This window comes from Uloborus diversus, chromosome 1 (genome assembly GCF_026930045.1).
Source record: "Uloborus diversus isolate 005 chromosome 1, Udiv.v.3.1, whole genome shotgun sequence".
In the NCBI taxonomy this organism is placed as follows: Eukaryota; Metazoa; Arthropoda; class Arachnida; order Araneae; family Uloboridae; genus Uloborus; species Uloborus diversus.
In genome coordinates, this window is record NC_072731.1 from 117,672,435 (window position 1) to 117,689,806 (window position 17,372).

Below are 17,372 nucleotides of genomic sequence, written 5' to 3' on the forward strand. Positions count from 1 at the left end.
TGATCTATTTGAGATTGCCTTTTGTACTCTCTGTTCAATGAAAACATGTGTCAATAGAAAAGAATATTTTTTTCCAGTTGCAATATTTTGTGGCAACAATCGAATTGTGCTAAAGAGTAAAGTTACTTGCATTGCAGTATTTCTGGTGCAAGGGATTAAGAGACAGGACATTTTCATTTTCAACTGCTTTTTTGAACTATGATAGTCCAGCTTGTTGCTCTTTGTGTTATAGTTTTACATAAAAGGGCTTCAAAAAAAAGTTAGTTGAACTTGAGATTGATAAAAAGTATGAAATATTAAAATTAATTGAAAAGGGAGAAAGCCAGAGAAAATTATCTGACACATATGGAATTTCTAAAACTAGTGTCTAATAAGTGCGCCAACTTCAATAAGGAGTTATTTTGTTGAAAAGTAGATCATCATGGGGTTATAAATGTGTATGAGAAAAAATTAATTTTTGAGAAGCTATGAATTTTTAGGAACTATTAATATCAAATGAGTAACTTTTCATAACAATAAGATTTTTTTTTTGATCAACTTACCGAAATTTTAAATTTGCATGACACATTATACGTCATTCTGGGAAAATAATCTCTAAAAATATTTGAATAACATTTTAAATTATTGTTTCAAAGTAATCTAAACAATGAAAGTGAGTTGAACAGAAACAGTAAGTGTCAACCAATCAAAAAATGAATACATGGTGCAAGAAATGACAAAAAAAAAAAAACATTACCCCCCTTCATAAGTTAACCACCTGTCTAAGTTGACCACCAAAGTACTGCACCCCAAGTGGTCAACTTACACAGGTTTCACTACTGCCGTTTACCTGCACACGGCAGTATTATTTACGTAAGTAAAACTACATTACTTCCATACTTCAACTATCACTTGTTTGTTATTCTTGCAGTGACAATTATACTGCTTAAAAATTCAGTTCAAGATAATTGCCATTTAAATTTTTCAGTTTTATCATGATTAGATATGTTTTTAAGAGTGGTTTTAATAATTTCTTAGAATTCTTATGTTAATTGGTTCCTGAGCATAAAGTATTTTTTTTAGATTTCCTACAATATTTCTCTGTTGATAATTTAAGATACAATTTTTACCAAAAACGGAGCATCTTTTCAAAAAATATTTTTAATTAACAGCTGAAACCGTTTTAAACACTGCATTTTATTTAATATGCAATGCTTTTCAAATAGGCAAAGAAAGGAAACCATTATCATTTGTGACGTAAATCAGGGAAATTTGGTGAACTAAGTCAGAGAAAAGTCAGGGAACTTTTTTTTCCAGTTCCTGTCGCCACCCTGTAAAACTTTGCTTAAATTAATTACAAACATTTTATTTGTTAAGAAGTTGAAGATAGAAACAGAAAGCTGTTTTTTAATCATGCGTTTTTTTGACTGTTTGATTAAATCCCCTACAAGAGTTTCTTGATGCAATCATAATTAAAACATTTAAATTTTATTCATCTTTCACATTGTTAATTACAATACGAGAAACAGTGAAATTCCCCCCTTAGAGTTTTTTGACACTGAAAATGAATTGGCACCTATTTCAGCAAAAGTTCGCTTTTATTCCAAATTTCATCGACATCATCGCATTACTTCTTGAGATTTTTCAGTCATAATAATGCTGTCTAATTAATAAATTTAATTTTGGCGAGTATCTTATTTTATTCATTGCCACCATTTCTTGTGTAGTGACACCGTACCTTATTTTATCCGTTTGATGAGCTTCTACACAAACAAAGCTAAGAGTTCCATTAAAACAAAAATAATTTGCGGGATAATTAAAACAAAACGTCAGCAAGTTTAACCTTTAAAAGTGAAGATAAAGGTCCCTTTTTTAGAATTTAGGTCCCTTTCTCCTTAGGGACAAAATGAAAATCTGTTGCAAGCTCTGGAAGGGGGCCTTAAAGCTTTGATGCAATCCAAAATTTTACACATCAAATTTGGTGCCCAGGTTTGAAATCTGAGCGTGAGAATGAAAATTTTGGTTTCAAATTAACATTAACTGCATATTCTTAACACAGCTGAGTTGTTTTTATTGACCAACTAACTAATATTACTGACTGTATATATAATTATAGTAACTATTTTTAATTTTTGTAGCATTGATGTTATAATTAGTACTGTCAATTATTCTAAGTAGCAAGAAAATTTACTAGTATTGTTCTGACTGCCTGAAGGGAAATATCCCATTTTATTGCTCTACTTACATTACGCTTTCTTAATTTTTAGGCTGAATTTTCAGTTGAAGCCATTGCCAAAGCTTGCTATGAAAGGTTGTTTCGATGGCTAGTAAATAGAATTAATCGGTCTTTGGATCGAACAAAACGACAAGGTGCATCTTTTATTGGTATTCTTGACATAGCTGGTTTTGAAATTTTTGAGGTAAGTTTTTTTTTTTTTTTTTTTGAAGAAATTACCGTTTTTAACACGCTTTTATTAGCTTCACTTGTATGTTTGTGAGTAACTCTCCTTGACTAAGAGCTAGTGGCTTATTACTGTTCGTACATTCAACTACTCTATGAGCGTTCCTGGCTGAGCGGTCTAAGGCGCTGGTCTTCACTGACGTCCATTTCCGGGAATCATTGGGTGTGCATTCTAATCCCGTCTACACCAAAATTAAATTTATAATCTTGCAACTCAATTTTCGCCCATTTTTTGTGATCGGATTCTTTTAAAATTTGGAATGCAACCTCAGACCAGATGACAATGCAATATTCCATAATCAAATTAGTTTATTAAGGATAAGTTATTAGTTTATTCTAATTAACACACTTTTATTAGCTTAACTTGTATGTTTGTGGGTATGTTTATGGGTCCAACTTTCCTTTGGACAAATAGCCAGTGGCTTGTTAGAATTAATTACCAGGTACAAATTAGAGCTGTGGAATGCAACAACATTTACACATGAATTTACCATAAAGCATTCAAAATGTCTGATGCAAATAATGCAATAAAATACTAAGATTCATTCCATTATAAAAATTGAATACACACACAAAGATTTCATTTAAGAGTTACAAGTGTTAGCAATATTTAGCATCTAAATCTTATTTGAAATAAAATGATAGTTTAAAAAACTAAAGAAACACGATTTTGTAGCAAAATGAACTGAAAAGTTAAAAATAATATTTGAATGACAAGTATATAAAGTAATTGACCAAACACTTAATTTTACTGTAATAATAAAAAAAAAAAAAAATAAAAATAAAAAAAAAAAATAAATTAAAAAAAAAAAAAAAAAAACCGTGGGAGGATTCTTATCAGTTGACTTAAATTTCTTCCACTTGTTATCCATGCAAAAATGTAAATAAGCAGCCCTCCACGCTTTTTTTTTTTTCATTACAGTAAATTTAAGTGTTTGGTCAATTACTTTATATACTTGTCATCCAAAGATTATTTTTAACTTTTTAGTTCATTTTGCTACTAAAGCAGTTGGCAGTGTATTTCATGTTTTCTTAGTTATTTAAACTGTTATTTTTATTGTGCTTTGCAGACAACTATAATAGACATATTAATTTTTATCCCATAATGTGATTTGCCACATATTTTCATAAAAATAACCGACCGAAGTGAACAGATTTTGATATATTTATACTAATATTATAAAGAGAGAGGGCAGATTTTTGTGTGTTTATATGTTCGAAGTAATCTCCGGAACCACTGCACCATTTGAAAAATTCCTTCACTATATGAAGGGTGCTTTCTTACTGAGTGACATAGGCTATAATTCGAAAAAATCAGATAAAATAGTTCTTTTTTAATTTAAATTTAGGCCCAAATTTCACATAAGTTTCCGAATATGGGAGTCAAAAATTACTGGCACATATTTGTATTATGTATCGTTGAAAACTGTAGAATTTTTCTCGTTCTAAACAATTTCTTTCAATGCTCTAACTTAATTACAGCGGGAGTAATTTGCGTTTTTAGCTCGAACTTTTTTAGGCTTTGCTGAAATTTAGGCACTACTTTCTTCATTAAATCTATCAATAAAAAGTGAAGGAATTGTCCCATAGTTTTCTTTTTGACACCATTGGAAAAAGCGGCATTTTTTACTCCAGATCTCTCTCGACCAATGGTCGAAAAACTTAGCTTCTATCTTCAAAGGTAAAAAAGTTACAGGCATTTTTAAATCAAATTCGAAAAATGTCATTTTGATTCAGGTTGTCAACCATTTTATTTTCATGTTTCCACGGTTACGTTTTTTAATCCATTGTTTCTTTTCTTATTTTGCATTTCATTTCTTAAACTTATTTTATTTCGTGTTTCCATGGTTACGCTTTTAAAAGCCATCTTTCGCATTTTAATTTCGTAAAAGTGTTTTAATATCGGTCATCATTGTTTGGAAGGGTAATTTTGCATGGTGTTTTTTTTTTCTTTTATTTAAGCCTGATTGTTGAATATACAGGGTGTCCACCCTTAAATTGGAGCAATAGCTAATTCCTAAACCGTTAGAGGTAAACTTATAGTTCCATTTAAAAAAAAATCTTTAAATTGCGCAAGCACTCGAAATTCATGAAATTTTTGTCAAAAAATCAAATTTTGAAAAAGTTACAAAATTTAACTTTTTATACAGTCTCCCAGCCTTAGCAGTGATATTTAGTAAAACATTTTGGATGCACTAACATTTACAACCAAAAAAAAAAAAAAAAACGCTCTTCGACGACCAAAATTGACCAAGTTATGAAGTTTTGAAAATTCACTATTTTCGAAAATTTTATGACAGCGAGATAGCTCTAAAGGGCACGTATGCAAATTGACAAAGTGTGTTAATAGGTTTAAATTTATTTTGGGTTCTTTTCATCAGGAGGCAATATTAATGGTTGAAAAGACTCTGCAAGAACTATTTATAAACTCAATGGTATATTTATGATTAAAAGCTTTTTTTAATATTATTTATTTCAAAAATATCTGATTTCCAAACTTGAATTTGATTGGAAAACATATTTTGTATCTCAATTTATAGGAAAGGTTATCACTGTATTTAAATTTACAGAGTACTGATAAAGGAACAAAAACTAGTATATATAAAAAAGGAAAAAAACCCTAAAGGTTTGAATAATTTAGAACTTTTGTCATGGTATTTCAGAGGACAGACGATAATTTTGTAATGCTGAAAAAATGTTTTTTTTCTCACTTCACATTTCGTTTGATGGTTGTAACAAAAGTTTCCAGCCAAGAAAGAAAAAAAAAATTTGTGCAGACGATATAAGCGGTGGCTTGAATTATTCGTTACAACATAAATTCTTTTTCTGAAACATTGCTGGACTTTAGGTGCTCTTCAACTTAAATATTGTCATTAGTTTTTTTTTCCTTATCCTTTTAAAAAACTGGTTTGATTGCTTGCTTGCCGTGTTTTATAAATTAATTGACGGGTGCGAATTTGTTTCTCATTTCCAACCCATTCCATTTGTAGAACAGAAACTCAACGAGTAGGGTCCTATCGCAATTTGTGGTGTCGAGGAACATAATTTGAATTTAAGATTTTAAAAACAATTGAATTTAAATAATCCTAAATTTAAATTATGTTTTTTGCAATCGGGAATTGTGAAAGCCTATTCGTTGGGTTTCTTGTTTCCACAAATGGAATGTAATAGAAATGAATAAGAAATTTGTACCTGTCATAATATTAAGATTTAATTTTCTAGACTAAGTAATACGAGGCTTACCCAAAAAAAAAGAGAAGAAATGACGATTAGGGTGCGGCAGTAAAGATAAAGATTTGACCAATTTCCACCAGTACACTTATCATATACAGACCTGCCAACTCTCCCGTTTTTCACGGGAGGCTCCCGTTTTTTACTCCATTCTCCCGGTTGTACGTTTGATTATCCATTTCTCCCATTTTTTTAATTCTTTTCGGGTTTTTTTTCTTTTTTTTAAAATTAAACTTAATTTTCTTCCTTAAAATAGTTACTCACAGCTCTAATAGATGGCGTGGCTAGCAGAGCAAGCTCACGTTCGACGAGCATGACCGGTTAGTTAATCACGTGACAACTAATGATCACGTGCTCCAATCAACTGCTTAGAATGGTAACGGATGCGGTAACCAGTTGCTCATAGAACGCTGCGGTTAGTAACCGGTTACTTACCGATCGACCAGTGAGGTTCGTCGAACGCAAGGTGAGCGGCAAACATCCGATGGGTGCGTTCGGAGTGTCGACCGAAATGCTTCCGTAGATGGTGTTTTGGTTTAACTCTACGTTCACACTTCCACTTCTATATCACGCATGCGCCGTTGCCGTTTCGCGGTATCGTTCAGTTTTCAGACGCATGCTAACTGCGCCGCGTGTTTTCATCTTGATCTACAGCGTGCGTTGTAGTTTAACATTCATCTTTAGCGATGTCTGAAAAAATAGAAATATCTACAAACAAAAAGAGCGATTATACGAGTGAATTCTCTTTCATGAAAAAATCAAATAAATACTTGTTATAACAGTGTTTTTTTACTTATTATAGCATCGTTTAAAATCTCCCTTTTTTCTCCCTTAAAGCTTTGACTGGATCTCTCGTTTTTTCTTTTCATAAGGTTGGCAAGTCTGCATATATCATTTACAGCGTATACTGTCATGTATTTTTATTTCTGATCAATCTTAAATGATGAGAATTAGTAATCTCGAAATTTTGTACAAAGATGAAGTTTTTCTGTTTAAGTTCACCTATATAGGTGTTTTTCTGAAAAAAACATAATTTTACACACAGAAACCTTTTTTTTTAAAATAACGTCTTCTTGAGTTATGCCCTGAAAAGAATGAATAAAATGAAACCACAGATGATTTGTAACTATGACCACGAAAATTTTACTCCTTAAATAAATATTAAAAACAACCGTCATCATAGCAATCTAAAAATAAGAGCAACATCAACTTTGATCAAATAAGGACAACAAGCAACTCATGTTGCGCAAAAAATCCCCTGACATTAAAGAAAAATATTTAAAAAAAAAAAGAGAATATAATTGTTTAAAGAAAAATATTTGATTTGAATTTTAAAAAAAATATCCATTTACTTAATGGTATTCGGGGGATGGAAATTAGAGGCTCTGAAAACAAAACGACAACCAACTTCAATCCCCCCCCCCCCACCTTTTGACCATAAATAGACTTTGAGCTTATAAATAGCACTTGCTAAGTCTTTTCAACCGTTAATATTACCCCCGATAACAAGGCCCAAAATAAATTTAAACCTATTAACAAACTTTGTCAATTCGCATATATGACCTTAAGAGCTCTATCGCTGACATCATAATATCTTCAAAAATAGTGATTTTTCAAAACTTCATAACTCGGGTCAATTTTGGTCGTAGAAGAGTGATTGTTTTTTGTTATAAATGTTAGTGTGCCCGAAATGTTTTACTAAATATCATTGCTAGGATGAGGAGACTGTATAAAAAGTTAAATTTTGTAACTTTTTCAAAATTCGAATTTTTTGACAAAAATGCATAAATTTCGAGTTGTTGCGCAGTTTAACGATGTTTTTCAAAATGGAACTATGCGCTTAGGAATTAGCTATTTTTCCACTTTTAGGGTGGACACCCTGTATGTCACTTGACACAATTTTTATTCCCAAGGTAGAGCAGGCAAAGCCGGGAAACGCAGCTCTTAATATATAAAGATTTGAAAGCTACTGTTAATGTGATTTTATACTTTTTTGTTTGTTTGGCGAAACATTTATTATTGCCAAAGAAAAAACATCCACTTCTCTCGCAAGCAACCATAAATGTAATTCAATGTTTCGGCGATTTGTTTTGAAAGAAAAAACTTTTGATGTTTTTATCGGAGTTAAATGTACATTTTCTGCTTTTTTTCTGACGATGATTTTCTTCGAATGTTCCACTGGTTGTTTTTTTTCTTTTCGTTAGGACAAATGGATTATGATAGCGTGGTTGCTAGGCGAGTTTGGCGATAAACAAAAGAGTTGTGGAACTATTTTTACATTTGAAAGATATTATTTCATGTCTTTTTTTTTGTTTGTTTTTTGGCAAAATATTTCAAATTGCAGTAAAAATTGCTTCACTTGCTAAATAGAGTTTTAAAGCAACTGTAAATCTAATTTAATGATTTGACGAAAAGTTTTAAATTCGAAGGAAACTTTAATAGTTTTTTTTTTTGAAAAGGTGTGTTCGTATTTTATACAAAGAAAAATGATAATTTCACATCAGAGGGGGGGGGGGAGGAGGCATCAAATTTTTTTTATTCAACCGACTTTCATTAAATTTTTAGCATGGACATTGCTGTGCTAGTTTGTTAATATTCTGAATTGAGTTTTCAGTGTATGACTTATAAAAAAAGTTAAAGATTTTATAATTCTTTCTGTTTTCTTTACAGCTAAATTCATTTGAACAATTGTGTATTAACTACACAAATGAAAAACTTCAACAACTGTTTAACCATACTATGTTTGTTTTGGAACAAGAAGAGTATCAAAGGGAAGGTATCGAATGGAAATTTATTGATTTTGGACTTGATCTGCAACCTACAATAGATCTTATAGAAAAGGTGAATACGAAGTATTAGTGTGATAATAATGGCTGATAAAAAATGTTTAAATGGCTGTTTCAAATCTGAAACATTACAAAAATGTTCTCACTGGTAGATATGTGTACGCACACATATCAATCAGTGATAATATTTTTCCAATGTTTCATATATATACATATATAATTCATCTTTCTTTTCAATAAAAAAGTATTATTATTTTTGTTATTTTAAAAAACGGTTTGGAGCTTTGTATATACTCTACTCAATGCAAAGCAACCTCACCCACATTAGTGTAAATATGTTGATTTTCCAAAGTCAAGGGGGCTATGCGCCCCCCCCCCCCTTACTCCCGACCTCTCAAAATTACGGGCTGCAGCTCTTTCAATATGAATCATATCATTAGTTTAATATTCGAGTAGAAATAGTAGGGTTAGAATTATTGGTTCGAGTAAGAATTGTAGTTCCAAAAGTGCAATTTGACAATCTTTGGTAGTGTTACAGAGCAATATTTGCAGCCAGGGTTCTAAATAAGCGATCATTTTTTGTATAAAAATATTTAATGTTCAGTTTGTCGTAATTTATTGTGTATTATTTGTTTATTTTTTATAGCAATGCTATCATCGAGTCCCTTTTACTTTGTTATAATAAATGAGTTTGATTAAAAAAGTGATAGAATGACTCTTTGAAAGTCAAAGAGCTATGTTTGTAAATGTTAAAATTAAAGGCTATGGTATGAGACATTAGAGATAGCTTCATTTCTTTTATACTATATGCTTCCAAGAAATATATTTTATTTTTGCTATAAATTTCATTCACATAATTTAAAGTTTATATATATAATAGGAACGATGGAATAATAAAATATTATGCATATTAACCAGCGCACAAATGCAGCTAATGAAATAAATGTATTTCAAATCTGAAACATTACAAAAATGTTCTCACTGGTAGATATGTGTACGCACACATATCAATCAGTGATAATATTTTTCCAATGTTTCATATATATACATATATAATTCATCTTTCTTTTCAATAATTTTAGCCCATGGGTATTTTAGCACTGCTTGATGAAGAATGCTGGTTTCCAAAGGCAACTGAAAAGACGTTTGTTGACAAGTTAGACACATCCCATGCTGTTCATCCAAAGTACATTAAATCTGATTTTAGAGCCAATGCAGATTTTAGTATCATACATTATGCTGGGAAGGTATGAATAAATTAAGTATTTTAATTCATTTATTTATTAAATATTTATTACATTCAGTTTTTTGCTTTTCAAATTTAACAAATGAAGAAGTAATTTGTTACTAGTGTTTGATAAAGAATTTAGAAAAAATTATGCATTAAAATCCTTAGGTTATCATAAAGTTTAGTTTTATGTATTGATAGTTTTTCAGATTTTCATAGAATACCATACTGTGTTATAATGTATTATTGAACTGATTGCCAATTTACAAAATCTAGTATGTAAGGAACAAATTTGAAATTGATTTGAAGTTTGCGGATAGTTTCAAAGTTTTAAATGAGAATACAGTAGAGAAAGTTGTGAGACTTGTATTCTCAAATTTGTTTTCCCGCTTGAAACCTAAAATAAAATTTTGTTTTGTAAAAATGAAAATCAATATTTTATTAGCACTGTTCATTGTTACACCTTATCTAATTTTTCAGGTTGATTATTCAGGTGCCAAATGGCTGCTGAAAAATATGGATCCTTTAAATGAAAATATTGTATCACTTCTCCAAAATTCCCAAGATCCTTTTGTTGTCCACATTTGGAAAGATGGTAAGTAGAACTTTAAACTGAAAACAAAAACTTGCTTTCTTTCTTTTGTGTTCTATTTGTATAGTCAAAATTGATTTCTGTAAACTAACTTAGGTTAAAAATGAATTTTGATAGTTTTTGAATTTTACAGCTGAAATTGTTGGAATGGCTGCAGCTACTATGGGTGATACACAGTTTGGTGCTCGGACAAGAAAAGGAATGTTTAGGACTGTTAGTCAGCTGTACAAGGAACAATTAGCAAAATTAATGGCAACATTGCGAAATACTAATCCAAACTTCGTTCGTTGTATTATTCCAAACCATGAAAAAAGGGTATGCTATTTTGAGTTCTTATACCTTGAAACTATTACTTTACATGAATTGTAGTGCCAATGGTTCAGTGTAGCTTATGCCTTCAACTCTATATCAATATAATTATAGAGCGCTAAAAATGGAAAGGAACATTGTTCCCCAAAATATTTTGTTTATCATTATAAGAATTAAACAAGTTTATGGTAAATTGGCTTCAAGCCGCTTTTTTTTTCAGACATTAAAAAATAAAATAAAATTGTGTCTGAATATTTAATTAAATCTACCATTAGTAATTTAAACTGACCTTTTTTTGACCTAGCAAATATTTATCAACCATGACATATACTCTATTAAAAGGTGCATATTTCTCTATTTTTCCATTTCTCTATTTTTCTCTATTTTCACTACATGCACAATGTGAATAAAAATGATCAAAAGAATTTTATTGATTGAAAGGAAGTATCTTTAATTTTTTTTAAACAAATTCATAACCTATCTCGTGATTATCCTTTTAAAAGAATAAAGAAAACCTTTTTCTTTTTAAATAAATGGATGATGTTTATCTGTCTTTAAACTCACACTACTTTAAATGTGTTTTGTACAAGACTACACTTTTTAGTAAAATTTCTAATTTTCAACTTGTTATGCATTTTTGTATTTCAGCTCTAATTTTTGGAACAGGTGCTCAAAAAGTGCTTAGTTTTGTTGAGTATGAACAATAAATTGCTATATTAAAATACATAAAATGTCAAAGTAAACTTGTCCACTAGTGCTTATTAAAATTGATTTACGTTTTTATTTTTTGTGAATAAAAGGAAGAAAATAATTCTTTGAAATATATTTTGCTAATTTTTGATTAATTGTATGAGTTTTCCAAGTAAATTGTACTATTGCTCAGCTTGCCAGGTGGGCAGTAGGATTTCCAATCCTGCATCGAACTTAGTCCCGCGGGATTTTGGGATTGTAAAGAACCAATCCCGTGGGATTGACTTTATTCTTCTAAAAATTAAATTTTTATGACCAAGAGAAAGTATTGCTTTTTAGGAAGTCCTGCTTTTATTATTTGATTTAATAGTCTTTTTGAATTCCGTACAGCAATTGTAAAGCACTACAATGTCAGATCCTAATTAACAATTATCGTTTGGTAAGCAAAAGTGTACCGTTTGTATGGGATGGTATAGGATTTTCACTCTAAAAATAAGGCGCGTTATGAAAACACGTGCTGTGGCTCCACTGCAATTGGTTTTATTAAAATTAAATAATTGTGGACATTTAGAAAAAGATCTGCATCAACTTCATCATATTCTGAAATAGTTTTTTCTTTTTTTTATGCTGGGTTGCTCAAGAACCTCAAATTTCGAACCAAAACGATGTCTGTTGGATATGTGTTTTACTGCATCCACTTTAACTTTCATTGATAATACCTTTGTTGCTTCATTAATGTTGTTCATTGTATCAGTGAATTTGATTCATTGCGGCAAAGTGTTAATACTGCTTGATTTCATTATTTCACCAAGTCGCAGTCTCAGTAAAAGTGTTTGGATAACTTCGCTAATTTTACCTCTCACTTTGAAGAGGAATTCAAAAACATGAGCCTCTTAACTTACTGCATTGTCATGAGAGTCATCCTGTGTTTCATACAAGTTTCTGTCCCCCCCTTTAAAGTCGTGCTGAATATATAAATAATGTCAGAATTTTCTTTGATTTTTTTCTTTGGTAACTTAACTTTTTGTAACTTATAGGTTTTGAGTGCATTATTAAAACTTACAAAAGTGCTCCAACATTGCATTCAAGCTACTCAGCGGGTTTTAGAATGTGTTTACTTGCTCTTCTTGCAGATATACAAGGAAGAAGGTTCAAGCTTCAGAGGATACTTGTGAAAATAATCGTTTTATGAGCGGTAAAAGCTGGAAAACGCTTGAATCAAAAAAAAATTGCAGCATTGGGAGCCAAATCCCACGGGATCAATCCTGCTAAATATCCTGCGGGATCCTTCGGGATCGGGAATTTCAGGATTGGGAACCCTAGTAGGCAGCTCTGTTATAGATATCTCATATTACCTATAAGCACTATTGATTAATTCTAATATTCATTTTTGAATTTTCTATGTAACGTCTCATATGCCAATACTTTTCTCCGCATTCTTTCTACCTTAAGATTACCTCATTGTTTTCATAAGAACCTGTATGAAATTGTTAACCAATTTTTAGAAATGGCCACAAAATGAATACTGTCTACCAAGAAATAGCTACTAACTAAACTAGTGAAGTGCCGGGTCTAAAATCAGTTTATAAAGTTCTCAGTTTTTTGAAAATTTGTATACCAATGTATGCAATTTTTTTGCACATTTTCTTAAATTGACGAATAAAAATTGCAAAAATTTTGTTGTAAGTGTATGAAATTTCCTATGTTAAAATTAATTATAAAATTCATTTTATGAAAACATATAGGCTGGGAAAATTGATGCTCTTCTTGTATTAGATCAGCTACGCTGTAATGGTGTTTTGGAAGGGATTAGAATATGCAGGCAAGGATTTCCCAACAGAATTGCTTTCCAGGAGTTTAGACAAAGGTAAGTATTTAATAAATTTTAAAATTTTCGCAATTAAAAAAGTGTTTCATGAAATACTAACTATAATGATTAGTTCAAAGTTTTTGTAGACTTGGTGAAACATGATGCATTAATTTATGTCTTGTCTCATTTTTCTTCTTTGTCTATCAATCATCTATCATCTGATCCTCACTAGGAATGGTAAATTGACTAAGACTGAGCTAGCACCTTCTAAAGAAAGAAAGCCATTCCACAGCAAACCTAAAAACGATGACGCAGTAGTAAAAGGCCGAGTCAAAATCCTTGCTTGCCTATTTAGCTATCTCAACAATTGGCAGTGCAGTTCCCTCAATTATTGTTATCTTGCAGTGAAATTGACTTCGTTGATTTAGTCCTCATTTTCAGTTAAATTAATTATACAAATATAAAGGTATTTTAGTAGTCTTTCATTATTATGAAGATGAAAAAAGAAAAAATAAATCCTTAAAGATTTTTAATAATCCAAAATGTATAGATTAGCTCTATTCTAACACTAGATTGGGTATCTTTTGCTTTAAAAGATATGTTTCTAAAATAATGCTATTCGTTACATTTCACACTGCACAAATGTTTAATAAATGTATAGATAAGTACATCAGATTAAAATTTATTATTAGTTTTAATTTATGTTGTCATTTTCATGCTATCAACGCTAAAATTCTGAATATAAATCTTAATACATTTATTCTTTCTTTCTCGCAAATTGCAATTTTACAATGAAAGATGTTAAGAATTTCTACATTTTGCACACATTTTCAAATAAATGGCATGTATTTATACTTGTATGTATATACCATTATAAATTGCTTTTCAGGTATGAATTATTAACTCCAAATGCTATCCCAAAAGGTTTTATGGATGGAAAATTAGCATGTGAAAGAATGGTACTTCCTTTCTTTCTTCTTCTTATTTTTAATGTTTTATTAGTCTTTTAGATCATAGAATGATTTTTTTTATTGTAAAAGTTTTTACTAAAAATATTATAATTTTATTTTAAACATAAATAATACTTCTGATAATTTTTCTAATGTATAACTTAAATTTTGACTTAGTTAAATGATTATACATTAGATCAGTTCGAGTTTTTTTTAAGTTATTCATTTAAGTATTCTGATTTCTTTTTTTCCTCTTGCTTTTTCAGATTTATGCTTTAGATTTGGATCCTAATTTATACCGTATTGGCCAAAGTAAAATTTTTTTCCGAGCTGGAGTTTTAGCTCACCTAGAAGAGGAAAGAGATTTGAAAATCTCCGATTTAATTATACAATTCCAATCATTTTGCCGTGGTGGCTTTAGCACGAAGGTAAAATACTTTATTATAATAATTTTTTAAAAAATGTTTTTAATTTATGGATGCACAACAGTGAATTTTTCTCTGAAACCTGAGCGTATGAAATGGAGAACAGCATGAATAAAATCATTGAGAAGAAAATTCTGTTGCCCTTTTTTTTCGAGTGTGATCAAATAAAGTTCTTGCTTTTGCTTTGAGCCTTTTCCTGTAATCGGGAGATTTAAAATGTTTTTAATCTTTTTGTTTTTTCCGCAGTGTGCTGACATTTTTGCACTGCTGCCCACAGTAGGTAATCAGTAGTATTAATGAACAGTTTTGCTATTCACTTTAATGTTATCGGAACTTTTAGATCTACTGCTAACGTTTTTTTTTAAGAATTGTTGATGTGGATTTTGAGGGGACTGACATTGTTATCCCAATGGAGACTTTTAGAGAACTTTTTTCAAAGGGAAACCTTTCGAAGCTATTGCTCCTATTCTGATGAGGATTAAAAGTGAGAATATTGATGTTATTTTTAAAAAAAATTCTTATTCTGAACGAGTGTTTTTAGAACTAATTTCCTCATTCATATAATTTTGGAGAGACTTGACTTATTTGAAAACTATAACCCTTAACTTACAGAGATATTTAGAAACAGATGTCCTTATTATAGCATTAAAAATTTTAAGGAATGATTTTCTTTTTCCAATGGAGAGTTTGGTAAACTAATGGGAACTTTTTGGGTCTGTTGTCCATACTCTGATAGGGATCTTTAAACATTTTCCTCATTCAATAAAAGATTTTTAGGGACTAATGCGGAGATTGTACTGGACATTTTTGGTGCCTGTTATCCTAATTCTAATGAGGATTCAAAGAGAGATCTGTTGATGCTATTGTGGGACTGTTGCCTTCATTCAAATGATCCTTATATCTATATTTATCCTTATTCATTGGAGTGTTATGATTTTTTGAAATATGTAAACTTTATTAAGTAAATTTTGTTATTCTAATGGGAATTTTTAGGGATCAAGGTCAAAATTTTAACGGGATTTTTAGCAACTGCCGGCATTATTCCGATGGGAAAGTTTACCCTATGTTTTTTTATTTTATCATAATACCCCGCATTATCCGGTATGCCGCAAAATTCGGGGGGGTCACCAGATTTTCAATAACACCTGTCTGGTCCTTTCCGGCATGCCGGAAAAATCGAGGTTAGGGAAAAAATTAATAGATACTATAAAAAAATTCAACTTAAAAATGAATATAAGTTCTATACATATCTTATTAGTATTAATAAACAGTTTTATTTTGTGAAAATATTTACTGACAATGTCAGTTGTTATTTTATTAAGAAAAATATTGTTTAATAATGAATAATTTTATAAAAATTAAATTAAAACCAAGCAAACATTTAAGCAGTAAGTTACCACCCCTAAACCAGTGCTAAGGAATTCATCATAGCTATTCAATAAATAAAAATTAAGCTTACCTCTCTGAAAGGAACCTAAAATAATTTATTTAAAAAAATTATGAACAAATAGCAGTAACAATGATTGCTTCTGAATTGATTACTTTATTGGCATATAATTAAATCCGCTAATAATGACCTACCATAAATAATAAACTCATTGTATGCAATACACCATTTTCTTGAAAGAAGTTCACTTTCTGGATTTTTTTTTTCATTACAGTGGTTTGCTTTCTGATTGGAACTCAATGGGAAATTTGTTTTGTTGCAAAATAACCCTCAAATTATCTGGCATTGCTGAAAATTCGAATTTCTCGGCATGCTGGTCAACCTCGCTTTTTTTCCGGCATGCCGCATAATATGGGGTAATACGGTATTTAACACTGATTGTTGAACATGCGTCACTTGACATTAATAACTATATACACTTGAGCAATATACCCACAGCCCAGTTATGCCATCCGCAGACTGCAGTTTTGTCTTTATCATGAACTCATTAGTGTGAAATAGACAACAACAACCAAGCTGGAGGCGGATGTCATCTCATTGAAGCTCAGTTATTGTCTATTCTAGACTGATGCATCCATAACAAGGACAAAACTACAGTCTCTGGTTCGTATAACTCGGCATCAGTGTATTACATGTAGTTTTGCTGATCCCTCGCTTTAGGGTAACTTTCTACTTTATATACATGTGGTTTTTAGTTATGTGCAACTCTTTCGGTGCAAAGAAATAAAATTGGGTGATCAACAAAAAAGTAGTGTAAGTTAGTGTCCTGTATGTTGGAGTTAAGGAAAAATACAATTACAGTGGTGGTCAAAATTATAAGGACAAAAGAAAAATGTCTAAAATCCTGACTGCGTTTGATCGGAAAGTTATGCAAGACTGAAAACTAATGTTAAAAGGAACATTTTTAACTACTTTTATTGGAAATGCATATTAATTTTGTATTCATAGAATGAAGTCTGAATTTAGACATCCCCTGTTATAAGGACAATTAGATTTGTGTGTTCTAAAATACAAAATTTGCTTCTTTTTCGCTCAACACACTGCACTACATAATGGTATAAATGCTTAGTAAGCAATTAGGGATTTCACATTCTATTTTTACAGTCATGCTGCTAGATACTTAACTTAAAGAATTTTAGAAAAGGAAATTGATTAATTGAAAAACTTCACGACTTATTGTATATCAAATAACAACAAATCTGAAAAGAGGATAGATTAGTCATTTAAAGTTTTCTCAAAAATCTCTTCAAATAAGGATCACAAAGACGATCCGGTAGGAAATCTTGTTTCTATATGTGTGAAACACATGATAATAAGACAAACTTGCTCCAAAAAACAAGCATCATGAGATATTAAATAAGAGTTCAAGTTACGATGCAGTTCTCGAACTATTCAAAATGTTTTACAAAAAAAAGAAAAAGTTTCATGATGGGGAAACTAATGTCATAACTGACTCTTAAAAAA

At 30.5% G+C, this 17,372-nt stretch overlaps 1 protein-coding gene across 1 annotated transcript in view; it reads left to right on the forward strand.

Annotated features, from left to right (window-relative positions):
* Positions 1-646: 646 nt before the first annotated feature.
* Positions 647-17,372, forward strand: part of LOC129234547 (myosin heavy chain, non-muscle-like) — a 113,676-nt gene continuing 96,950 nt past the window's right edge. Inside the window, 10 exon segments of the mRNA XM_054868565.1 lie at positions 647-652; positions 2,247-2,399; positions 8,342-8,512; positions 9,540-9,704; positions 10,166-10,280; positions 10,411-10,592; positions 13,022-13,143; positions 13,976-14,045; positions 14,303-14,449; positions 14,451-14,464. Coding sequence (XP_054724540.1) covers positions 647-652; positions 2,247-2,399; positions 8,342-8,512; positions 9,540-9,704; positions 10,166-10,280; positions 10,411-10,592; positions 13,022-13,143; positions 13,976-14,045; positions 14,303-14,449; positions 14,451-14,464 — 1,145 coding nt within the window.